The 26,926-nt window shown below is 34.2% G+C and overlaps 2 protein-coding genes across 7 annotated transcripts; both read right to left on the reverse strand.

The window, feature by feature from the left end:
• On the reverse strand, window positions 1-16,527 carry LOC123212951 (phosphatidylinositol 4-phosphate 5-kinase 7). Of its 4 annotated transcripts, none has more exons than XM_044632207.1 (10): window positions 16,162-16,527; window positions 14,793-14,885; window positions 13,574-14,656; window positions 13,023-13,190; window positions 12,542-12,707; window positions 4,878-4,988; window positions 4,597-4,784; window positions 3,870-4,054; window positions 1,452-1,620; window positions 1-454 (listed from the first exon to the last, which is right to left on the reverse strand). In XM_044632207.1, the coding sequence occupies exons 2-10, from the start codon at window positions 14,807-14,809 to the stop codon at window positions 172-174; spliced, it is 2,370 nt and encodes a 789-aa protein (XP_044488142.1). In that variant the 5' UTR covers window positions 14,810-14,885; window positions 16,162-16,527; the 3' UTR covers window positions 1-171. The 4 variants fall into 4 exon arrangements, with proteins under 4 accessions (XP_044488142.1, XP_044488143.1, XP_044488140.1 ...); XM_044632208.1 differs by having other exon boundaries at window positions 14,793-14,919; XM_044632205.1 differs by having other exon boundaries at window positions 14,793-14,897; window positions 16,162-16,526.
• A 4,513-nt stretch (window positions 16,528-21,040) lies between these two features.
• LOC123212919 (RNA demethylase ALKBH9B-like) lies at window positions 21,041-24,089 on the reverse strand. 3 transcript variants are annotated; one of them, XM_044632162.1, is made up of 6 exons: window positions 23,934-24,089; window positions 22,595-23,025; window positions 22,365-22,450; window positions 21,964-22,274; window positions 21,715-21,786; window positions 21,041-21,620 (listed from the first exon to the last, which is right to left on the reverse strand). In XM_044632162.1, exons 2-6 carry the CDS (start codon window positions 22,866-22,868, stop codon window positions 21,278-21,280), a joined length of 1,086 nt encoding a protein of 361 aa, XP_044488097.1. In that variant the 5' UTR covers window positions 22,869-23,025; window positions 23,934-24,089; the 3' UTR covers window positions 21,041-21,277. The 3 variants fall into 3 exon arrangements, with proteins under 3 accessions (XP_044488097.1, XP_044488099.1, XP_044488098.1); XM_044632164.1 differs by having other exon boundaries at window positions 22,595-23,013; window positions 23,934-24,080; XM_044632163.1 differs by lacking the exon at window positions 23,934-24,089 and adding an exon at window positions 23,721-23,910.
• Between the last annotated feature and the right edge of the window lie 2,837 nt (window positions 24,090-26,926).

Consider the following 26,926-nt stretch of genomic DNA (forward strand, 5'->3'; position numbering starts at 1 on the left):
TACTAATAAAAACATAAGGGTATTATTAAGTAAATATTAATCAATTTACAATTAATGGCCCCAAAAGAAGTCATTTTGATGTATGCACCAAAAATTATACAAGAAAAAATATCTTTACCTGTACAGAAGAACACTATTAACCAGGAAATTGAAAAATACCAGGCTTCTGATTCATGGTTGGTCTGGGAAAACTTTCTTTAAAAAATTGATGAAACGTTTTGCGTATAGTTTAGGTTCAACGGCAGAAATCTTCAGAGGATCAAAGTGCAAGGATTTATAAGCATGCTCAACTTTCTTTTTCAAATTGTATTCCTGCAGTATGTCAATGATGCCCATGTAGAGTACAACATCATACACTTCAAAAAGTTCAACCTCCATTGAATCTTCTACCTCACCCTGTAGAACCTTGTGATTAGCCTTCGCTGGCATGTTTACTCCTAACTGCACTCGTAACCTGAAATATGCATGCAACCGGGTAGGACTTGATTAAATTCTACTAGACAAGTGTTGCGAAAGGGTAATATAATAAGTGCAACTGACATACTCGTACAAAATGTTGGTGAGCACACTCTGTTAGAAATTAGGTTAGAGAATGTTGACAAAAAAATGATTTGCGCAACTGCTTGCTAGTATTCAAAGTAGAGGAAATATAAAAGGGAGGATATGAGTCTGACTCAAAATGATTGATGAAGAAATTGTAGCCATTGTTAGACAGGAGTAAGAAAAAAGACGTAATTTGACTTAATTTCACAGAGATTGAGCTTAAAATAAAGAAAAAATGTAGATAGAAAACTGAAGAGGTTAAGCTTGTGCTTGAAACATTAATTTGTATCACCTATTGCAAGAATAATGGAAACAAAATTAATCAGATCAAGAAGTCAATCTTTAGATGCCTAAATAGATTCAAGAATGCTACTATTCATCTTAGAGGAAATACTAAGGGAAGGATATAGTTGACACAAAATGGTTGATTGATAAATGTAGCTGTTGTTAGAGTGGAATGATGAAAAAGACAGTTGCAGTAAACCTGAATCCACGGGCATTGAATTTATGAGAAAAGATGCAGTTAGAAAACCAAAGAAGCTCAGCAGACGTTTGAACTTTCAAAGTTTTATCACCTATGCTAGAGTAATAGCAACAAATCTAACCAAAACACAAAGAAATCATATTTCTTATAATGGAATGCTTAGAGAACTGCCTCATGAACATCTACTTAGTTTCCAAGCTACTCATTTTTATGCATCACAAATTCTAACGTTGACACCAAGCAAGCATGAAAGCAACCGATTACAAAATGAATATAGCAAGTATTGAAAAGAAAATCAACTAGATCATAAGATCATTGACATTTTCTTTTCACAAGCACAGAGAATGAACACTGTTATCAACATTGGCTGAATGATCAATCACACAAATGCAGCAGAATTTTAGTCTCATGCATGAGAAATTACCTCCCAGTACCAGGCAGTAGGAGATCAACTTCCTTGTCACCTAATGAGAACGCTCTCAATGTACTTCCTCTAATGTGAGGACCCGGTACAGTGCTGACAAAGCTGGGCTCATGGGTGACTAGGAGCAGGCCGTTGGGAGGGATCATGAGCTCCCCTTGTGTGATTATACCTAGTCGAAGAAGATTTACAAGGAAATTAAAGTCACGGTAGATTGAAAACAGTCACAAGTATATTTATATTTACTAGACACATACCACAAACTCATAATTAAGAATAATATATATAAAACAAGTACACAACGATGTTTCCTATTCTTATGATGTATCTTTCTCACTATGATAGATGTCTGAAACTGATAGTTGTTGCTGGTTGAGCAGGATCTTAAAATTTAGATTAATACCGTCAGTAAATAGATAACGTTTCAGTTTCTCACAGTTATCAAATGCCTAGCCTGTCAGCGAGACAACTCTCTTTTAATGCTATCTCACAGCCAATAATGCAAATGCATGAGCAGTTATTTAAAGGAAATATGGTAATGTTTGCACACAACAATGGTCCGGCTAAGTTTTACAGAAAATAAGATGTGACTGCATGTAAATGGATTCAACAAAATCTGAGTCCCAACTAGTGTTTTTATAGAGATAAAGAAATACAAACCATGTAGTTAATGTCTAGATGATAATGCATGTCTAATCTCCTTTGTGTTAATTTTGCTCCTGGAACATTGCTGATGAACAATGAAACATATATCATAACTAAAAATATTTAGTTCCATTTTTTTTTCTCTGCTCCTTGATCCTAGGGAAGAGAAAGTACATTGAAGGCAAAAAAACTGTGTCCAATGATGAATCGATTCAAAAACCAGGTATGAAGTTAACAAAAACTGAATATTCAATGAAAACAGAACAAGTTCAATTATTAACCAGAGACTTGTTTGTATTCAGATTTGACCAGCTCATCTTATTGTCTTATTTTCTTGTAACCAACTTTACCACATCCATGAGTCAATCAGAGACAGTCTCTCTTGCTCTCAAGAATACACTTTGTTTCATTCTCACTCAACCAGCAAAGAATTGAGTTTTATATTGTTAAGTCCTATCTAGCCCGTGTACAGTGTAATGGAATACCAGTTTAACAACAAAAGAAAGAAAGAAAATAAGATTAAACCCTCTTTTTTGTTTTGCACACAACCACATTACTCTAACAGCGGGTAAAGGTTAAGTTTTCAGTGTCCAACTTCTCCCACAAACTGCAAACCTGCAAAGTGTCCAAGCACTTCCCTCCAATGAATGAACACTCTGTTAAAGATTTGGATTGGAATGCCCAACTAATGTACTATGCCTATGAACATCTGTTACATTCCGGAATTGGCAAAGCCACAGCTTTATAATTTTGATCATCAACTGGACTATGTCAAGGGTGCAATTGCAAACAGCAGGTTCTTTTACTTTTAACCCTCAAATAAAGCATCAGTCTTGAAATGCTCCAGTCACATACCACTTCTACTTTCTACAAGCACCTTATCAAATCAAAATAACCATAATCATTTACTCCAATTATTTACTGATTGATGCTCCCTGTGTCTCTTGAAAGGACATTCTTTAAGTGTCAAAACAAAAATTGGTGGAAACCGTACTCTCAAAGTCATAAAATTGCAGTCATATTTGACCAGCTATCTTAAATCACAAAACAAAAGGCAGCCTAAGTGTCCAGAACAAGCACGCTATAGCCAACAAAATTACAAAATCCTTTTGCAAACATGATCAATCAACAGGAAAAGGAAAAGGGCTCCTTTTAGGTAAGCATTACAGACTCATACAATTTGTAACTGCTCAATTCTCCCTTTTCCTTTTTTTAATTAAAGCCTGGGTTAGAGGGTCAATCCACAGTTTCATAACTTGTATGTCAGATATGTTCAGAATAAAATAGATATTTTAGATGCCTTGGAAAATATAATAACAGATTGATAAATTACTGTTTGCTTCGCTTCACTCTGAGACCCAAGTATGTCGTAGACAATTTATTCACAAGACTTATTCCTTAACATGTTTACAATAGATTGTTTTCATATATACAACAGATATTAATGGTGTCAGCCTGACCTCCAAATAACAGAATCTAATATTTTACCACTTTAAAAGGTGGACCTTAAGAAATTTAAGATATTATATCTCATGCACTACAATTAAACAGCAGTAATCTAACAAATCATGGTCACAACTAAACTTTGTAAACATATTTTCACAGCGCCAAAACGTCACGTGTAAACTTTGTTGATGCTTGAACATATCATCAATGCAATCATTAATGCCCAGAAAGGCGACCAGATAGCATAATATCAGACAAATGCAATCAAGAAAAACAAACAAAACAAACGAAATTAACAAGATAATCTTTGCTACAAGAAGAAACTTATACCATCATAAGCAAGTACACCCTCAGGACTGGATATTGTACTAGGTGGTTCTAATATGGCCTTCAGATGCTCAGGAGCTCTAAAATGTAATCCCAAAAGAAGACTATAATCAATTATTTGTTGAGATTCCAAGAATGTGCAGTCTATTGAAATTTGTCTGCAATATAAGAGCAAGTAAAAAAATATACTACTGATAATTAGAACTATATACTTCAATACATAATAATTGATGTGCAAAATGAAATTCTTATGTTTGGTTTTTAAGCACATTGAACCCAGTAACTTAAAAATCAACCTAATATGGAGTAAGTACAGCTTACTGGTAACTAATAGCAGAAAATGAATCATATAAAAAAATAACAAAGTTCCAGTAATCAGTAGTGGCAATGGCATTATTAAAAAAATTTCAAAAATTAATAGAGGAATAGTTCTTCCTTTTCCATTTCGATTTGAAGTTTAACTTCTCCATTGAGACAAGGGAGGGGGAGGGGCAGTGGTATGAGTTATCAATAATCAATGATTGAAGATCCAAAGGTCCTCAATCAATAACACAAGTTTCACAACTGACCAAAATTGGAAAGAATTTTTAACTTTTATGTTTTCTTAATTATAACCAACTCTATTTGACCTTTCACTGTACATCTACAAAGATCTACATGTGCATATAATCATAGTGTAAAAACAGTATGCATAAATAACTTTTGCAATCATCAAACTCAGAACACTTACTTAAAGAGAGACTCTCGCAACAATTTGTCCATGTGAAACTCAAATGGCAGATCAAGATCCTTCAATGTAGTATTCTCGTTGATTTTATTCTTGTCTGTAAATCTCCCTACAGTAGATCCCTTTAGATCATAAGAGCGATGTATTCGTAATTCTGTACAAAACATATTCCCCATGATCACAAACCGTACCTAGCAACAGCAAAGAAAATCAAAGTAAATACTGGTCTCAATAAAATATTGCAAAGAAGTTTACTATAGCTCTACGACAAAGTTGGCATCTACCTTTCTTCCACCTCTCAGTGTTATACGGTGGAGCCCGAAAAATTTAGTAATGAGGGTATTTTCATGTTTTCCTACATGATTGTAATACTGATACAGCATTTTCAGTAGGACCTGCACAGCAGAAAATAAAATATTCATGTTCATTATCAACCCTGTTTCCTCCAGTACTGATAAAATCAATGGAAGTCTGACTAGCCAATTCTTTAACCCATATTTGGAAGAGGGGAGTTTAAAAACATATATCTAACAATCAAAAAAACACAGAATAACACAATATTGTGTATATCTACAAATTTGGCAAAGAGAAGAAAATATTTCTTTTGAACAAACCAAAAATCTCAAATTTTCTAGGGTTTAACCTAACATTTGAGACTAACTACACATAAAACCTTTATTTCACTACATTCCATCTGGTTCAAACCATTTTGAATGCCTCACCCCTTAATCCACGTAATTCTACCTCTTATTCCATCCTTGAAACACCAACAACAAATCTTACGGCTTCACACTAATATCATTATTCTACTAGCATAATCAAGGCACCCATATGACTTTCTATTAACTTCTCTCCAACTCAAAATAAAAACATTTTCAAGCATATTCATTTTTATGTGCATCTTTTCCCCCTTCTTTTTTAATTTATTCCTCTCAGCTTTTAAAAGGAGAGAAACTTCACAAATTGATCATATAGAGTACAAAAGCAAAAGATATATATATATAGCAAAAAGAACCAATAGCACCCTACATCAAATTAAGGAGGAAACAGATGCACCCTGATAGGTACCTGAGAAAGTTCCAGCAGCAGCTCCCCTTGAAAGCTGGCGAATCCCAAAATGTGTGATGAAATTCCCGATCAACGCATACTATTTCCCTGCAATAAGAACCTGCTCTTATATGGGATATTCTGTAACAGGCTTGATTATTCCATTCACCTCAACTCATTTCAACATTCCAAATCAGATACATAAGTGAATACAAGCACGCATAAACAAAAGCTTCATTCTATTATCATAATTCCAAAAGTTACATGTGTATACATTTTGATCACTGAATCATTGAATATAGAGGCTTCAAAAGATTACAGTTGCACAGTAATTGTTTTTCAGAAGAATTTCAGATACACTGTTATATAACAAAATAACCTACAAAAGACTCCTAGGCACTTCGAGAGGCCCTTTCTCCCTCCTAACCTGCGCTATCTTTCTTTCTTACTTTTTTTTTTCTGTCCCTTCAGTCTGTCTTTTCTCCCTTTTGTTGCTCCCAGCTACCAACTCTCTCACAAAGGTGTCCTGCTCCTTCACTGTGATTGGCTGCACTGATTCCTGTAAACTTGCTCCCTGCTTGAGTTCCACATTATCAATTGTACTCATTTCTTTAGCTCCCTCTTTGTTGTTTATTTGGGCCTTCTTTTTACGTGGAATGTAAACCCGAGACCTAACATTACCCCTCCCATCGAGAGGCACCTTGTCCTCAAGGTGGAAATGAGGAAAGGCTTGTTTGAAAGTTGAGAAAGGCTCCCAAGAATTTTCATGATCCGGCAGATTTTTCCATTTGATCAAAAGTTCTAGCTCCCCTTGACTAGAGTAACGATGCCCCCGCACTTCCAAAGGATGCAGCTCCAATTCTCCACTTTCAGACATACAATCAGGCAACGGTTGGCTAACTACAGCGGGTCCAACTTGTTTCTTGAGTTGTGACACATGAAATACAGAATGTATTTTGGCTGTGGAAGGAAGTAGGATGCGGTAAGCGACTGTACCCACTCTTTCCAATATTTCAAATGGCCCGTAAAAACGAGGGCTAAGTTTTTCATTGGGGCGTCTAGCAAGCGATCGGAAACGATATGGCTGCATCTTTAGAAACACACGATCTCCTACATTATACCTCACATCTCTCCTTTTACGATCCGCAAATTTTTTCATCTTCTCTTGAGCTTTACATAAATTATCTTTTAGCTCATCAAGAATATCATTCCTCTCCTTTATCATTGCATTAATCTCTTCAACTTTCGATACTTCCTCCACCCACCGAAGCAAGGTTGGCGGATCTCTTCCATAAAGGGCTTTGAAAGGTGTCATCCCGGTGGAACCATTATATGTTGAGTTGAACCAATATTCAGCCCAGGGTAACCATTTTGGCCACTGTTTAGGCTGCCTGAAACAGAAACAGCGTAAGTAGGTTTCCAAACTACGATTCACTACCTCGGTTTGACCGTCGGATTGAGGATGGTAGGCCGAACTGAATTTCAAGGTGGTTCCTGCCGCTTTAAATAGATCACTCCAAAACTGACTCAGAAAGATCCTATCACGGTCCGAAACAATGGAATGCGGAAAGCCATGTAATCTTACCACCTCATTGACAAATTTTTGAGCTACTTCCTTAGCTGTGAAAGGATGTCGTAGAGCTACAAAATGGCAATATTTGGTCAGTCTATCAACCACAACCATAATGGTGTCAACATTGGCAGCTTTCGGAAGGCCTGAAATGAAATCCATGGAGACGTCTTCCCACACGCTAGAAGGCATTGGAAGCGGCTGTAGAAGACCAGCTGGTGACATGGCCTCATACTTCATTCGCTGACAAATTTCGCATTCAGCCACGTATTTTCGAATATCAGACTTCATTCCCTCCCAAAACAACACAGTCGAAAGCCTTTTATATGTTCGAAAAAAACCAGAGTGCCCTCCACAGGGTGTGGCATGGAACTCAGCAAGAAATTTTGGGATAAAGATAGAGGTTTTTGAAAGAACCAGCTTACCTTTATAGAATAGCCTTCCTCGTTTCAACTCATAGCCAGGATGTGAATTAGAATTGCAGAGCAAGTCTTGTAGCACACTCTGTAATTTGGCGTCTTCAGCAACCTCTTGGTCAACTGTCTCAAGTCCTACGGTTTGCACAGCTGACACTGCCCATATTTCTCCTTCAAAATTTGGGTGTCTGGATAAGGCATCAGCAGCCTTATTTTCGCACCCTGGTTTATATTGAATTTCAAAATCGAACCCCATCATTTTTGAGATCCACCTCTGCTGGTCAGCTCCAATAACTTTTTGATCCGTAAGAAACCGTAGACTTCGTTGATCCGTTCGAACTATAAAATGCCTTCCAAGCAAATAATGCCTCCACTTCTGAAAAGCCATTACAATCGCCATTAATTCACGCTCATACACAGATTTATTCCGAGTATTCGCTGAGATTGCTTTGCTTATGTAGGCAATTGGCCTCCCTTCTTGCATCAAAACAGCACCTAATCCAGCATTCGAAGCATCTGTTTCGATCACAAAATCTCGAGAGAAATCAGGGGTAGCTAGAACCGGCACAGTCATCATTGCTTCTTTTAACTTTTCGAATGCTTGAGTGGCCTCACCATTCCACAAGAACGAATTTTTCTTAAGAAGTCGTGTAAGCGGTTCCGCTATCTTGCCATAACCCTTTACGAATCGCCGGTAGTAGCCCGTAAGCCCCAAAAAACCCCTCAATTCTCTCAATTCCTTTGGTAAGGGCCATTCTTTCATTGCCTGTACCTTTTTTGGGTCTGCTTCAACTCCTTCAGCGGACACTATATGGCCTAAGTACTCCAACCGTTTCTGTCCAAAGGCACACTTCTTAAGGTTTACTACTAGATGATGGTTTCTCAGTAGCTGTAAGACCACTCGGAGATGCTGCAAGTGTTGATCAAATTGTTTGCTGTAGACTAAGATGTCGTCGAAGAAAACAAGAACGAATCGTCTCAAATAGGGTCTAAAAATTTCATTCATTAGCCCTTGAAAAGTCGCAGGTGCATTGGAGAGTCCGAACGGCATCACTAAAAATTCGTAGTGGCCGTTGTGAGTTCGAAAAGCTGTCTTTTCTACGTCATCCTCCCTTACTCGAATTTGGTGGTACCCCGACTTGAGATCAAATTTGCTAAATATCACAGCACCCGACAATTCATCCAGCAGCTCATCTATGGCTGGAATAGGAAATTTATCTGGTATTGTAATTCGATTGAGAGCACGGTAGTCTACACAGAATCTCCATCCCCCATCCTTTTTCCTTACCAACAGCACTGGGCTTGCGAATGGGCTGTTGCTAGGACGTATAATTCCTGCAGCCATCATCTCTTTTACTATTTTTTCTATTTCGTTTTTTTGGAAATATGGGTAGCGGTAGGGTCGCAAATTAGGGGGTTGTGCCGACGGCATTAAGCGAATGGAGTGGTCTTGGTCACGCCTCGGAGGAAGCCCCATCGGTTCCCTGAATAAATCATGATATTCCTCCAACAGCTCTTTTAATTTTTCTTCTGTTTCTATAATTCCACCATTTCCCGAATGAACCATTCCACAGAACTCCAGCCAAAATCCTTCCCCTCCTTCTTGCATAGCGCCAACTAAAGTTCTCAAAGAAGCTTCGAGGCGGTACAGAGCTGCCTCCCCCTTTACAATGACCTTTCTACCTTCCCATTGAAACTTCATTGTTTGTAACCTCCAATTGACTTTTACTTCACCCAATTTGCATAACCAATCCATCCCTAAAATTATATCCACACTACCCAAGTCAAACGGAAAAAAATTTTGTGTCACTATGATGCCTTGAAATGTGAGGTTCACTTTATCACATCTCCCTATTCCTTTTACCTTTCTTTCATCTCCAAGAGTAACAGCAAACCGAGCAGGGGTGACAGCCAAATGGAGTTCCTCCACTAATCTTCTAGAAATAAAACTGTGGGTAGCCCCACTATCCACCAAAATTATCACTTCCTTCCCTTTCACTAGTCCAGAAAATTTCATCGTACGGGAGGTGTCCAGCCCAACAACAGAGCTGGAGTTCAAAGATAATTCCATCTCTTTCTCTTCCACACTAGCTCCGATCTCTTCCTCCAACTCCTCTATCTCACCGCTATCATCTTCAGAGGCAATCATAATTCGAAGTTGACGCAGCTTGCACTTGTGTCCGGGACTATATTTCTCATCACACCTGAAGCATAAGCCCTTTTCTAACTTTGAACGAAATTCCTCGTCGGAGAGCCGTCGAAAATTTCCATCGCGTCGAGGCTGAGTCACGGCGGTGCCTGAGTTACTCGCTCCACGATTGGACGAAGACGCAGCAGAATGCGAAGTAGGGATCGCACGATTGGGTGAGAAATTTTGCTGCGTTAATTGGGGGCGGTTTGGGCCTAGTTGGGTCGGATTGAGGGAGATTGGGTTGGGTCGTTGGGCCGGGTTAAAGGCATCAGTATGCAAGCTGCCAGGTTGGGTTATAGAAACAGACCTGTGAACAGTTGGGCCTGGTGAAAAAAAAGTTTGAGATTGGCGGGCTGAGATTGGGCTTGGATTTTTCGGGTTTGGGCGGGTATAATATGACCCAGGTCTGGCATCAATCAGCCAGTTCTTCTCTTCTACCTCTTGAGCTCTGGCCATGGCTTCTTTCAATGTCGACGGTCGGAATAGCTTGACCTCTGCCTTGATTTCTCTTCTCAAACCATTCATAAAGGCTGACATAAGGACCTCTCCAGATGCATCAGCCAACGGCGCTGATATTGCTTCGAACTCACTTCGGTACTCCTCAACAGAGCCCATTTGTCGTAGGGCCATTAAATCTTCATACAGGGAGCCCTCCTGTGCTGGTCTGAATCGAAGGAGGATTTCCCTTTTTAATTCGTTCCAATCGGTGAAAGGCTGACGCGTGTTATTCCACTGAAACCACCTCAGTGCTTTACCGTCCATGCAAACTCCAGCAGCAACCATCTTTTCACGATCATTTACCCTGTTGACAGAGAAATACTGCTCTGCCCGAAATATCCAACCTACAGGGTCCTCTCCAATGAACACCGGTAATTCCAATCGACGGTGAATGAGCTCTCGTCGTCCTTCGCCGATGTTGTCAACGACTTGGTCTCTTGGTCCTCTCTCTCTCTCTGCGTTTCCTGGTTCTTCGGTGGCATTAGGTGGTGGAGGCGTAGTTGTTCTCACTGGCGATGATCGCGTCGGCGACAAAGGTGGCTCCATCGGAGCCTTGCCCTTGTCAGAGGTTCCTACTTCCTTGGCAACCAACAGTTCTCTGACTTCACGCAGATACGCTTTCATTGTTTCCATTCCAGTCTCCACTCCCTCTAATCTTGCGCTTGAGTTCACCACATTACTGTTCATTTCCTCTAACCTCCCATCAAACCTATCTAGTCTGTCTTTCATCATCTCCATCTCCTTTTCCAATCCATCCACTTTGGCCTCCATCCTAGTCATTGTGCTCTGATACCAAGTGATAGGTACCTGAGAAAGTTCCAGCAGCAGCTCCCCTTGAAAGCTGGCGAATCCCAAAATGTGTGATGAAATTCCCGATCAACGCATACTATTTCCCTGCAATAAGAACCTGCTCTTATATGGGATATTCTGTAACAGGCTTGATTATTCCATTCACCTCAACTCATTTCAACATTCCAAATCAGATACATAAGTGAATACAAGCACGCATAAACAAAAGCTTCATTCTATTATCATAATTCCAAAAGTTACATGTGTATACATTTTGATCACTGAATCATTGAATATAGAGGCTTCAAAAGATTACAGTTGCACAGTAATTGTTTTTCAGAAGAATTTCAGATACACTGTTATATAACAAAATAACCTACAAAAGACTCCTAGGCACTTCGAGAGGCCCTTTCTCCCTCCTAACCTGCGCTATCTTTCTTTCTTACTTTTTTTTTTCTGTCCCTTCAGTCTGTCTTTTCTCCCTTTTGTTGCTCCCAGCTACCAACTCTCTCACAAAGGTGTCCTGCTCCTTCACTGTGATTGGCTGCACTGATTCCTGTAAACTTGCTCCCTGCTTGAGTTCCACATTATCAATTGTACTCATTTCTTTAGCTCCCTCTTTGTTGTTTATTTGGGCCTTCTTTTTACGTGGAATGTAAACCCGAGACCTAACACACCCTAGATCTAATCAGAATGAAGATATTCAGCAATAGTAGATCTTTATAAACATTTTTCAGTAATTCATGCCAACTAAAAATTAAATGATTTCTGATATCACAAAGCAATATGATTCTAATCTAAAACAGCCAAAGATTATGAACATTGTTGAGTTGCAGGTGTAGCACTACCACTCTGCTGTAAAAGAGAAATGAACTTTCAAGTGATTTTAATTTTTTTCAATTTGACTCATCTATGATCATTAACTAGGTTAACTCAGCAAGCAAGCCATGTCCTTAAAAACATTTTCATCATAGTGCAAGATCGCTGATTTTTCTTCCTCTAAAATATTATACTAAGAGGTCTCCGCTGATTCAGGAAGGGATATAGAAGTCTACTTGCAGGAGGATTCAAAATGTGACTTTCCATACTGAAACATTTAGCCAAATGTACAAAGATCTGACATCTAGGAGTAAATCTACAGATCTGTGGTACCAATTAAACTTTCAGTTATTCCTTTTTGCTTTTCCTACTTTTTTGTTTAGAAGGGGTATCGCTTTGGGGAAATAGAAAGGAACATAAATAAAGAAAAATATCAAACACTGAGAACAATTAGAATACAAATTCAAGGTTGAATAAGAAAATAAAACTATCTTTATTGAAACCCACAGATTACTAAGTTCATTAAAAAAGACAGGTATCTTATATAAACACTAGGTAGTTCAAGGAAAAAAGTTACTGAAATCTAGTCTTTAGTGTAGAGGTATTCTAGAGTCAAACCTTCAGCTCAGCTCTTTTTAATGTCTTAATCACAAATCTATCGTCAAGAGAAAGATAGAAGATACTGCCGCTTTTTCCTGGAGAAGAAAGCTCCCTAAGACCATCATCACCACAAATGGACATCATGTACTCTGCAGCATCTAATTTGAACATCTCCCTCAAATTCCTGGAGATAAAGTTCCAAATATATGAACAAAGTTATAGAAGGGATACAAGTAACATCTGAAGCCCCTAAATAAAATATCACAAGAATTATAAATTAGCAAGTACTGTATACTTAGGATATACCTATTTAGTAATAGCATGTAAAACTTGAAAGTGGAATGTGGAAAAATATCTATTAAAGCACAATGCATAAGAATGCATTTGTATTTACAAATAAGTAAACACTAAAAAGTCAATGGTGAAATGGGTAAAAATGACACAAGGGAAACAAATTGTTCCTTGAAAATATCACCACAGACAAAGTATTAATGAGTACCTGAAGACCATGGGGCAATAATCTTTCCAGTAAAAATCAATAGAACGATGAGGAGGAGTAAATTGGGAACCCTTGCAAGGAAAATACATCCTTATTCTAGCTTTATCTCCAAAATCGGAAGCTCGAACTTCACGCATAGGGACTGGTGTAATTTTGCCAACTGTGTACCTGTGAGCTTCAAATAAAATAATTACAAATCCTGGCTATATAATCAACTAGTTCAAATTTTCTTGAACGGAAAACAAAATATGCCTTAAGTACAATGAAGAACAAAACAGATAAAAAAAAAAGGTATAGCTAGCCCTCCATATCAATGTAATAATGCTTTGTAGATTACAAACACATATATCAGCATTCTCCTTCTAAAAATATCTAAATTAATATTAGTAATCGCACCATTATTTTAGTTTATTCGGCTTCAAGATCGACACAGACTGAAGAAAATGCATTTTCTCTGAAGAGATACATTATCAACTGAAATAAACACAAGCATGGGTAACAAAAAAATAAGGTACAACAAGAGAGGAGGGTTTCCATGTCTATCATTTTACCTGATACCAAGCTGCAAGTTAAGCATTAGGTAATAGCTTTTATGGCCTTCAAAGATGTCCGCACATGAACTCTGTTTCACTTCTTTCATTGAAAATTTACTTTGTTTTTTACCTTTACGTGGTAGTTCAGCAGAGTTCCTAGTAATTTCATTAATCAAAACTCCCTGCATATACTCCCTTTCATATACTACAGTACTGCCCTCGTGCTCCTTGCTTTGACCTTCATCTGAAGCATGCAAAAACTTGCACAAGTTTTTACATATGAGTCCTTTATCACAATCACAAAAAATAGAACCTTCATCCAATGATGTGGTTCTGTGAGATATTCGACCTGAACTTCTTAAAATTCCACCAACTGAAATCTTCTCAGAAACACTACGTTTAACCCTTGGCTTCAGAGTCTTTAGCTCCTTTGAACTCATTGATGAAGTTTGAGATAAAATCCTTCTTTCACTGTCATCAGATCCTAGTGTGTCCGAAAACAAAGTTAGAGATGGATGTTTACTTCCAGCAGGATAGAATTTTCCTTTTCCGTCCTTTAGGCCCTTACTCCATGTTCCAAAATAATAACCTCCATTAGCAAACCTATAAATTCCAGATCCATGTCTATGACCGTTTAACCAAGAGCCATCATAAATATCACCGTTTTCCCATTTCATAACTCCTCTACCAGACATTTTCCCACCTTTCCAGTTCCCAATGTATGTGTTTCCACTATTCCAACAATACCTACCATTACCTTCATGTACTCCTTCCTTCCATGAACCATCATAAATATCTGAATTAGGATACTCCTTTCTTCCAACTCCATGTCGTATATTCATCCTCCAGGTCCCTTTGTAAACAGATCTGTCAGGTCCAATGAATGTGCCAAATCCATGAAGGTAACCCCCCGAGAAATCACCCTCATATTTCGCTCCTGATGACCAGATTATACATCCTTTCCCTGTCATTTTTCCCTCTTCCCAGTCACCCTCGTAGAATGTTCCATCTGGCCATGTATATTTTCCCTTTCCATTGGGAAGTATTCCCTTAAAATCACCAGCATAGCTGTCTCCATTTGAGAAGGTCTGTTCATTGATCCTGGAAAAATGTAGAACACATTTAAATCAAGAAAAACCACAAGTCTGGTGTATGTACAGATTGGTTTTCTTCTTGTTAGAAGTTTAGAGGGGGAGAAATGGATAACATTTTCTGAGGATGAAATGGTAAAAATTACCTATCACTGTCCTCCATAATTACTGCATCATATGAGATCTAGTAAATTTGAAAGCATTCTTAAGCCTCACTCAGATAACCAACCTAACTCAAGCTGTGCATAAGTCTGCAAGTCAAGTTCTGAAAGTCTGAACATATAATATATGGCCATGAAATCAAGATATACATAATATTAGTAGTTCATAATAAACATATAAAAAAATTCTGGTCTTGTGCATACCACCAAAGAAGATGACTGGTTACCAGTTGTTCATTATTTTCCTCTTATTGGATATAGGTAACTAAATGTTCACTCGATTTTAAAAAATTTAAATTTACATGATTCAACAGCTTTTCTGGGATTCGATTTTCATCGATCCAACAGTTGAGTGAACCTGAATGTATGCTTACAAACACAACATATTATTTTATCATTTTACTAGAAGATTCATGGAAGTATAGCTCTGAAAACAATTACTATTCAACAAGAGTTACTTTAATCTGCAGTTTCACCAAGCATCTAAAATATGCCACTAGAAAGAATCAGTCAACAAGCATCAGAAACACTGATAAGCAAGCAATATGGTTTGATAGTGAAAAAAAAAAAAAAAATACCACATTATAGTCAAAATTTTGGTTTAAGGTTATGAGGGGGTGGCAATCATAACTGGTATTACTACTCTACCATTATAGAAATATATATAAAAAATTTCCAAATATTTTAAGACTATATGGTTAAACATCTAAATTTCTCTTCTGAGGTCAAAGTATGAAATCCACAAATCCAGTAAAAGATAATAAATACTTCAAATACTCTAGGTAGCATTAGCAACATTAACTTCTTAAGGACTTTAGATGTCACAATACTTTTCAAACATGATCCAGCATATTCGATGCACAGAGTCATTAAAATAGCATGATGATTGAGAATGAAATTGCCTGTTCATGTCCCAGTAACTTGAATCTCATCAAAATATTCTGTATCAGGAACACCTTTGTTCAATCTTATAAGCACAACTCATCTAAACCAGTACACACTAAACTACAACACAACTAGAAATCAATTTGGAGCAAAGTTAATGTCTCTTCTACAACAACCGAATCATAAAACACCATCTGCATCAAGACAGCCTTAAGTCTAATTTATCATCATTCCACAAAATCCTAATAATGAAATTACAGCATCGGAGTTGTCAACTAAATAACACAAGTTTATAGAATAAACATCAGATTACAGTTGAAATCTATAGCTGATATAACAAAATCTAAATCAAACAACTATTGATTTCCATTCGTTCATTTAATCATTTCCACTTTGATTGAAATCAATGACATGCTCACATAAATATTCACAAAAATCACCAATACAAACAAGGAATTTGTAAACTCACCTGGGTAAGCTTAAAAACCAATCTTTCCTCCTGAAAAGAATATCATGTGCAATGAACCCAGATGGAAGAAACCAAAAATAAATATACCCATCAAAGGAAAAGGAGATATTTTAATATTGTAAAAATAGATAAATATTAAATTGAAGATTTGAAGCCGACCATGAAATACAAATCCTGGAGTTGAAACTGACACTTTAATTCTCTTTTTAGCTTTGCTTTTCAGCTGTTAGTTAACCATGCTAGAAAGAAAATTGTTCACAAGACCAGCATAATCGGTTCTGCCTTGTCCCTAACAATCTTGCCACGTTTTCAAACAACTCCCTCATGGGCCCCAACGCCTGGGTTTCTATACCTGCTTTCAACTTCTTGTTCCACACTGGATTCTCTTCTCCCATGGCAAAAAATAAATGATAGGAGAATTTTTAAGGAAAAATAATTAATCAGCCTCACCCGGACTAGTGAATACCCAATTAGAGTCTCAATATTTGAGGCTCTTTAACGCTTGAGTAAAATAAAATTCTAAAATTATTCAATATAATAATTATAAAATCTATTATTAAATTTAAAAATTTACCTATTTTGTTTTCAAATATATACACATATTATTATTTTTATTTATTTATAGATATATATATATATATATATATATATATATATATATATATATATATATATATATATATATATATATATATATATATATATATATATATATTTTAACATTGTTAGATAATAATCTAATATCAAAGATATCTCATAATATGGTTTAACGAGTAATTAATTTTGTAATAAATTTATTTAATTCAACAAACAAGAGAATGAAGTGAAAATACATATTTAAGCAAAACTTTTTATTTAGATCCCTTCTCATGGTTTCAAAATTTAGATTGAACTAATTAATTAAATTGGTTTGATCGAGATTTAAAACACGTTTAATTTGGGTTAGATCCTCATTTATAATTTTATCATGATCAAATTTGATTATTAGTACCGATAAACAAATTTATTTATTTTTCTAAAGTTGAGACTCTAGAACCTCAATCTTTCTAAATGGGAAGAATCATAAGTTCATACAAACTTTTTTTTTGTTCTGATTCTTTGGAAATTCTTTTGTATCTTATAAGAAAATTTTTTAAAATAATTATAATTGGTGAGACTTAAGCTAACCCTTCATCCTATTGGACTTAAATTATTTTTATATCAAGTTAATAATTAATTATATAAAATTATTTGAAATATTTATTAAAACAATTTTTTTTATTTGTCGTCAGTTGAATGGAACTGTCCTGTCAATCATTGTCTTAGAATGCATTATCCCACCTTAGATTTTTCCAATTAAAGTGAGTTAAATTCAAATTTAGATTTAATTCTTTTTTTTTAAATTAGAAAAATAAGAGATAATAATAATTAAAAACTTATTTTAAAATGAAATTGATATAAAAATTACTTAGAAAGTAGGTCATAATTGAAAATTATGTATGTCGATGATTGATTAGGCCAATTCTTGAGAAGTATATTTACATGATGTGAACTTTAAATAGAAAGGACCCCACAGCCAGCCACAGTTGATTGGATGACAGAGTAGAATAAAAGGGTGTGCCTGAATGTAGGTGATGATTCCTTATTCAAGAGAAAGAAAGTAGTGCCACGAAGCCCTCAAATTCTGGTTCTTTGTCATGAAGCGACTCCTCAATTGACGTCACTCGATTCCTTTGTCTTTGTCTTTCTCTTGTGCTCAACATTCTCCCATTCTCATATACAATGTGGATAATTCCTTTCAATTTTATTTCTTTTTTATTTTTTCTTTGGAAATTATTTTTAATATCAACTTTTATTTTCTAAATTCAAAAATAAGTATTGCTTTGGTAATTCGTTTCCATCACAAGATCCATCAATTATTCCCGCTGTGGGAGGGCATTTTCCTTTATGCTTCCGATTGGATCCCACATATTTTGTATTTTTCTTGAATAAAATAAAATAAAATAAAATAAAACAAAATAAAAATAAAAATCTCTTTTTATATTTTAATATTATTATTGTATACCAAGATTAAAAGAGATTCGTAAGGTCCATTATTATCACTCTGTCTTATAATATTCACAATTCTAACATGTGGATAATTTCAAAATACGGCCAAAATACTACATCCCACCTAAGTTTAGGTACGTTTTCAAATTCATACTCATAAAGTTTAAAAAATTTGAACTCTCATCTATGACGTAATTGTCATTAAAATGTTTTATTAGAAATAGGAGTAAAATCATTATTTTACTAATAATATTAAAAAAATATAAAATTTATTAAATTTTAAAAACTAACAATTTCATCCTTACCTAAAATTTTCTAACTTTAAAAAGTCACATTTTTTTCCTAAAACCTTAGAATTTTTTCTTCCCCTCTGGCCACATAAAGAAATCTGAAATAAATCTCTCCATCAGAGATGAAGAGATCTGAAGATGAAGATAAAGAGATTCTAAATTGTTTCATCGACGAAGAGATTTAGAATCTCTTCACCAATGAAGAGATTCAGATCTTTTTGTCGTCGTCCTTTCCAAATTGCTGGAGAAAGTGATCGGAGGAAAAAAAAAATTCAAAGGTTTTTGGGGGGAGAGGGAATGTGACTTTTCAAAGTTTAAAAACTTTAAAAAGGGTAAAATGTTAATTTTTAAAACTTAGGAGGGTAAAATGTAATAAATTTTATATTTTTTAATATTATTGGTAAAATAACAAATTTACTCTTGTTTCTAATGTAAAATTTTAATCTCAATTGGTTAATAGGTGGGATTTTTTATTTTTTAAATCCTGTGAATATGATTTTGAGAATGCAACTAAACTTGGGGGTGAAACAGTTGTTTGGCCTTCAAAATAATTTTGAGGCCTTTTTTAATTTGCTTTTACTAATTTGTCACATTGCTACCCATCATCTCCAATTTCATCATCATGTCATCCATCAATTATATTCCCTTTGTTTTGGGGCATTTTTTTTTTGTCTTTCCAATTGGAGCCCACACTTTTAATTTTTCTTTCAAAAGAAAAATTGAAATTCTTTCCAGAAATTCTCATAGGATCGTTTCCCTTTTCCCCTTTTCAGAAATTTCAATTAGTGGAACACTTGAATTTTGAATCTAATAAATTAAATTTTTTTTTTCAAGAACTCTATCAACATTAGTCTTATAAACAACAAAAGGATTAACTTATGGCAATAACGAAGACTATTAAGGAGATCATTTGGCTCATACATCTGGTAAGAGACATGTTTGTGAAGGTTTCGAAACCACTTGGATTAATGCGTGACAATAAGTCTACCATATACATTGCCTCTGATTTGGTATTTCATATGAGAACCAAACATATCAAATTGGATTGCCATTTATTAGAGAGAAAGTTCAACTTAAATTGACTCTTTAGTTCATGTGGGTTTAGCTTGGTAGTTGGCATATATTTTCACGAAAGCATTTGGCAATGTACAATTTCAAACTATTTTAATGAGATGAATAGTGTTATATACATATATTTTTTTTAGTATATAATTATGTATGTAGATGATGTATCATCATATAATTAGTTGTTATTTTAATTTAAAATCACATAATCATATAATAATATATTATATATATATTCAAGGATTCGTTTTCCCTGTAAATTAGGATAAACTTAATCTGGTAACCTAAGGGATGCTATTGTTGATTGATTATGCATAATATTCTTATTTAGGGAATTGCCACCTCAGGTTTAGTTAGAGGTGTCAGTGGGGTGAGCTAAGTCAAGTTTAAGACTTGAATAGTAACTAGCCTTTGGGCGAGCCAGTCCACAAAATTTATAAGGCCTACAACCCAACCTAATAATATATAAAGTCAGCCCATTAAGTCAATGGAAAAATAAATTGTTATATTATAATTATTAGTTAGTTAATTAGTTTTTTATTAATTATATAACAGTAACAGACCGTGAGTTTCGGCCAAGGCCTAAAAGGTTTATGGGTTGGACTCGACATACTACAACATAGATCGGGTTTTACCATACCAAGTTTTTTCACCGGCCTTTGGGCTGATCTGGCCCATTTGATGCCTTTAGCTCTAGTGTTGAATGCTCATTAACAAAGTAAGAAGATTTTGATTCTTTGCCAGATTTGCCAGAAGTAGGTTTTCTTTTTCTAGTGTTTGTTATACCTTCCTTATCTTGTATACAAGTTATCCCCACTGCGATCCATAGCACTTTCACATTCATTACTGAACAATTGGGGAAGAGAATCAGCTTCATCTCTAATAATTCCAAAGGTTTTTAACGAATATGTACAAGTTATTCCCACAGAGACTAAGAAAAGATGAAGGAAAGGGTCAGAAAAAAATAATGAAAAGAAGAGAGAGAACTAAACAATATATATATTGTTTTAAAAATATATATTGCGCACTGATTCAGGTTGCTTATATTTTACGCAGAAAATTACTTAACAACCTTTATAACATTAGAGCGAAAATATACATACTAACCAATTCATCTGTATGCTACGCATAATATATCGCGAATATTATATTTTTTTAATTCAAAATTATTATTTATTAGTATACAAATCAATTCATATTCTTAGTGGACATAATTGTTTTTTTAAAGTTCTGTGAGCTTTTAAAACTTCCTAATCTATGGAGAGATAGATAATGAAAACTCCCACAACATAAGTTCTTATTATGCACTCGTGCGAAGCCAAGATTACCACTATATTTATAATTTTTGTATATAATTTTATATATAAATAATAATATATTATTATATAATTAAATAATTAAAGATAAAATAATATTCAATTGTATAATAACACGTCGTTCTTTATATTATACACATGATTTTATTGTGACAAAAATTATATCATGATAAATAGTGATACTTCAAGTTCAATCAATTCCATTCATTTTATCTTCTCAAGTTCATAAAACAAACGAAATCTTATTTAGTACAATGATCTATTAAATAAAAAATTCTACCCAAGATGTAGAGTATAAACATAAGTTACACAACACCAACCTAGAAACAATAACCTGGACTTTTCAATCGACATACAAGGAAAAAAAAATTGTAATTAGAAATACATAAAAGTAGTGAATAATAAATAGCCGAAAATTTATCTCCGCGATCTTTTCCTAGTATCCCTTAATTGGTTCCTAAATTTTGAGTCATCCGGTGGGAAATAAACATTTTGATCTATGAACGACTCCTCCATTCTTCTAGAAGTCTCAGTTCGATACATATTCGATTCTTCATACTGGTACTGATCATATCGACGTCGATTATGTGAGTATGACGCTTTGGAGGCATGAGAATAGGTACGATGAGTATAATGTTGGTGAACTCGGGACCTGTCTAAAGGGAAGTAATATATAGGCTCAATTCTCAATAGCTCAGGATCAGGCGAAAACTTGAATGGTAATTTGCTATCATCCATTTTTCTGAAAGTGATGGATGTTCTACAATAATCAAAGCAGTAAGAAAAAGAAGAGAATTATTTCAAATTCAGGGATACAAACCGTTTATATTAGTGAAAAGCAAATAATTGAATACCTTTTTGATCGGACTGCTGGAACACAATGCTTAGCAACATCAGCTCCATTACCATTTATAATAAACACTGATCTGTAGAAATTAGACATCGTGGTGTTAGAAGCGTACATATAGAGTCAAATTTTGAAAAGGGCACGAAAGCCTAACATTTAATACAAGTTGCTTGTCTATCTCACATTGCATTGGAAAAGGCCATCAATAGAAAAGCATCCAATAACAACAAATAATCATGGATAGGAAAAAGCATACCCAACTGGCAAACGTATGGAGACCGGCCCAAAGAACTCTCCCGGACCAAGAATTTCCAAATTTGAACCAAAAAGTGTATTGCACTCACTCAAGAACGACACAGTGCAAAAAGGCCTGACAAAGTCATGGTGATCAATATGAGGGGGAATGCCATCTCCTTCATCATATATATTCACAATGCAACTGTTTGGGATACATGATGGTGGCAGAATGTGCCATCTGACCATCCTCTTGATCATTTGCTTGAACAATGGGGGAAGAGGATCAACTTCCTCATCTCGGATAATGCCAGGAGGGTTCCCCTTTTTGTCCTGAAAAGTGATAAGAGTATTACATTAACAAAGTTTTATCTTCTACAGAATTTGTGAACTAATTTGGGGGGAAAAAAGTGAAAAATTTACCACTGCATAATTGTAACAACAACCAAATTGTATGGTCACACGTCCTTTACCACGCATCCACTTCCTTGGTTCTGAATATGTTCGCTCTGGAAAAAATTCAAAATAGCCGTAAATAACATAAAATGCACAAAATATATATATTTATATATATTCTTCAATAACAAATGAAAAGAACATTTCCTCATTTCTTTAAAGTCCTAAGACAGATCCAGAAAATTTTGTTTACATACCTCTAAGTTGTCCTTTTTGGCCCATACGTTGTAGATTGTGGACACATCTGACAATTTTCTTCTGCTCTTCAACATTAAAAACTCTTGTGTGAAGCTCAAGCCCTCTAATCACATTTGTTATTCTCCCATTTATCCTCTCCATATGAACGAAGTTCTTTTTACCGCCTACTTGAGAAAACCTTATTCGCTCTTTCTGCTCTTCAGACAACCCATAGTCAACCAATGAGTCTCCACTAAGCCCATCATTGAGCAATATTTCAGAATCAGAACTCATTAAAGAGTGTCTTTTGTCCTTCACTAATGAATATGGAGAATTAAAAGAAGATCCTTTCCACCGTTTCAGGTATAGATATATTTCGGGGTTTGAACAGTAACAGGAAAAGTGCTCTCTTGATGACAAGCTCTCTTACTCATTGAATCTGCCAATAAATCTACCAAAAATTCAATAGTATCATTTAACAATGATATTTTACACACTTTTTTCCAGAAAAAAGAAAAAAATGAGATAGCATAAGAATACATTCAGGTAATGAATAGAAATTACTATAAACAATCCAATGATTCCCAAAACTGTACAACTAAACAATCAAATGATTCTGTACAGCATTTTTAGAGTTGTTAAAAAGGATAAATCAATGAAAATTTTCAAACAGATTTAGTTCTGTAGCTAAGATGAGAAAAATCTGAGAAAATAGTTGAAAAAAAAAAAAAAGCATGAATTTTAGCAATGCTGGCCAACTAAACCAGTTTGTAAAACCTAATTTCCATTCAAACATAACAAAACAAAACTAAGTCTAAAAAAGAGTACATCAAATCAGATAGCAATACATTCACAAACAGAGATAACAATGAATAATTCAAACGCACTGAAAAAAAGAAAAAATAAATTAAATTGCTTTCTCTTTATATAGACAAATCTCAAATAGAAATTACTTCAAGTAAAGATAAAAACAAACTACTCAAAAAAGAAAACGCAATTGACAGCAGACAGCAAACAAATGTTATGGACCGAGGCAACTAAGGTGCGGGGAGTTGAAGTCTAGCAATTGAAGAGAGGAGAGTCAATACGTAGCATTTTAGCTAGTTTTATAACAATGAATTACAATTTTGTTTCACATATACATACAGTAGCCACACGAAGCAGAAACGAAACAAATCAAAGAGCAATCCTCGAAAGAAAAATCAACAAGAGGCCAATCAAACGAGGAGAAAAATTGCCTACAATACGAAAGAGGACATCGTAGAGAACTTAAATGAAATTAAAGCAAATAAAATTCAAGAATTGAAGAGGAGAATAATAAGAGAATCAAGTAAAGAAGGAAAACGAGAAATTCCTTACTCTTAACGAGAGTCTCAAAGAAGCCACACAGTGTTGGAATAATCCTTCCAATAAAACTACCAAAGCTCTTCTTGATCTAACGGACTCAATGCTTCATTGACCCAGCCGTAGACCTGAAGTCCTCTCAAGTCAAGTCATCGCTGATTAATTAAAAAACTAAACTTGACTGTCAAGTAAGAAATAAATATAGAAACTTCACAGTTCGTGGGAAATTTTAAAGGCCCCACGACTATTTTCCACCGAAGTGTTAAGCATAATCTTAAAAAAATATTAATGGAAGATGAAAAATTTAACATTCATCCATAACTTAAATATTGTTAAAATTTTTAGTTAAAGATAAGAATAAAATTATTATTTCTCATATAATCTTAAAAATTTATTTATTTTTTTATTTAAAAAAATTAATAATTTTTTTATTATTAAACTTTAAAATATTCATTTTACCCCCTCTCCATTTCTAGGGTTTATCTCCAATGTCTTAAGGAATCTGAGCACTAATCAGGAAGAAACAATGATCTTCTTTAACAAATAGTAACCTTTCGTCATCTAGATCAGGAATAAGTGATAAAAAATAATACTTCGTCATCTTTTGTGATGGTATATGATTATTTTTCTTGATTAGATTTAAAAGATTGATAGAAAGTATTGATCGTCAGTCATAATGGTGATGGCTAAATAAGAAAAACAAATTTAATCATTTTAAACTTTGACAATATAATGAAGGTTTAGTTTTTAAAATTTTTGAAAAAATGATATTAATTTAACTCGAACCCTGGGTAAGCTCCATTAAGCCGAGTTTGAACCAAGTAATACCCAATTCAACTAATTTGCACCTATAAGTTAATCAATAATATATTGTTAATCAATCAAATATAAATTTAACCCATTCTAACTGAAATTAATGAAACAAAACTTGATCTTAAAGTAAAATTATACTATTTCAAAGAAAAACATTTCCATCTTAAATATATGTGAGGGTGAATATGGTCTTTTCACCAAAATTCAAATTATATATAAAAAAAAAAGTAATATTTGTTAGGAGATATTATCTATATGATTTCCAACACTATTCCCACAATGGTATTATTTAAAACCTTAGGGGTGGAACAAATTTTCCCATTTAAGAATATAGAAAATGTGTTTTAAAGTCAAGTAAACCCATTGTATTCACTAAAACAATCTAGAAAGTTTAGATTATTTATAGAAAAGTGAATATTAAAAAAAAATAATTTTAATTGTAATATATTAAGACTACCTATTTCGATCAATAAAATCTATTTGTCTTATCAGAAATATATATTATACTTATAAATATGAAGATTAAATCTCATATTACACAAAAACAATTGATTTATGTTACGGTCAATTCACACACTTATATACCACTTATTTTACTCAAGTTTATTATATGTGAGACTTTTTTTTCTTATTTGAGTCTCTAACACCCCTATTTAAGTACAAACACCATAGACTGTTAATCTTATCGTTTGACTCAGTCAATTTTTTAGCTTGGTGTATCGTCACTTGTATTCAGGAATACTTTGACTATTAAACTCATTGTTTGACTCGTACTCTAATACTATATCAGAAATATATATTGAGTTTACAAGTATAAAAATTGAAACTTATATTATAGAAAACCAATTAATTTGTATTAAAGTCTAATTCATACACTTATATATTGTTTATTTTACTGAAATTTATTAAATATGAGATTTTTTTTTTTATTTAAGTTTCCATCGTGCCTAACATATTTTTGCAAAAAAATTTTTTGTATAAAAATGTCTAACGAGGTTTGCAAAAATATATTTTGCAGGGCAACTAATCTATGAAATAAATCTTATTTTAAAAAACTAATAAGAGCGGCCTTGGACGTTACCAAAATAAAATTTACGTATGCTTCCTCCTTTCTTTCTCTCCAAAATATTCTCAACCTCTTAATAGCTTGAATAAGACCAAAGTTGAAACTGAAAAAAATAGAGATTTGGGTGCAGAGTTTGTAAAATTAGGAAAAATTAATAAAATAGCCAAAATTAGGGGGACAAGCATGAAATATACCAACTTTTGAAGGACTCTACAGATAGAGGCAACATATTATATATTGCCGATATATAAAGAAGTTGTAAATTTATTTTTCACCATTGAAATCACCCATGGTCAATCTGTATAGTGATAGAAAATCAGACATACCCATTTTGGATGACTTTTTTGTTGACTATTTCAATCACTTTGAGCAATTAAAATGAGGTAAAAAATTAATATATCATATTTAATTGTTTAAGATGTTGAATTTTAACAATTTTTGTATAGAATTCATTAGTTTCGAACAACAATTTTTTTGGGTAGAGTTTTTGTGTTAAATAATTTAAATAATTTGTTATTTTCATAAAATTTATTAATGTTTTTATATTAGAATAAGTTTAGAATCGATTTTTAGTAAAATTTGATTTAAAAATAAGAGATTTTTTTGGATTGCAAAAGTATTTTACTCTTTTTTAAAGTTTGTTATGTGTAAATTAGTGCATGTAAGTTGTGATGCTCGCTTACAAACTTTTTTTTGTCCGCTTATAGTCATCATTAATTTTATTTTAATAACTAAAAAACCTGTTAACTTTAATAAATCTTAAGATATAATGATTGATCTGTAATCAATATATTAGATAATTTAAAATTTTGTTTGATATCATCTTGTTATTCATTTACAAGAACAAATATACTAATGAAATCATAACTTGTCATAAGAGACTCTTTGCTTAACCACTCAAATTAAACCCTTAAATCGCCATCGTTAAATGTTATTCAATCCCTTATTGTCAAACATGGTGGTTGATCTATTCCCTTCCCATGTCTAGTTTAAATGGGCCTTACCTTTTCTCTTTTTCTGGGCCTTCACTCTTTCTTGAACATTTTTGAAATATGGGCTTAGTAGAGCCCACTTGAAGGCGGATTTGGTAAAATAAATTCAGAAGCTCCAGAATTGTTTCGACCTTGAG

The sequence above is a fragment of the Mangifera indica genome, chromosome 4 (assembly GCF_011075055.1).
Source record: "Mangifera indica cultivar Alphonso chromosome 4, CATAS_Mindica_2.1, whole genome shotgun sequence".
NCBI classification, from domain to species: domain Eukaryota; kingdom Viridiplantae; phylum Streptophyta; class Magnoliopsida; order Sapindales; family Anacardiaceae; genus Mangifera; species Mangifera indica.

Coding starts and splice junctions, on each gene's coding strand:
- LOC123212919 (XM_044632162.1), bottom strand. CDS start 22,868: ATGAGTTCTGATTCTGAAATATTGCTCAATGATGGGCTTAGTGGAGAC. Junction 22,451..22,594: donor CCAAAAAGGACAACTTAGAG/GTATGTAAACAA, acceptor AATTTTTTCCAG/AGCGAACATATTCAGAACCA. Junction 22,275..22,364: donor GTTGTTACAATTATGCAGTG/GTAAATTTTTCA, acceptor ATCACTTTTCAG/GACAAAAAGGGGAACCCTCC.
- LOC123212951 (XM_044632207.1), bottom strand. Junction 13,191..13,573: donor AACTTGCAGCTTGGTATCAG/GTAAAATGATAG, acceptor TGAAGCTCACAG/GTACACAGTTGGCAAAATTA. Junction 4,989..12,541: donor TAAAAAGAGCTGAGCTGAAG/GTTTGACTCTAG, acceptor TCTGCTGTGCAG/GTCCTACTGAAAATGCTGTA.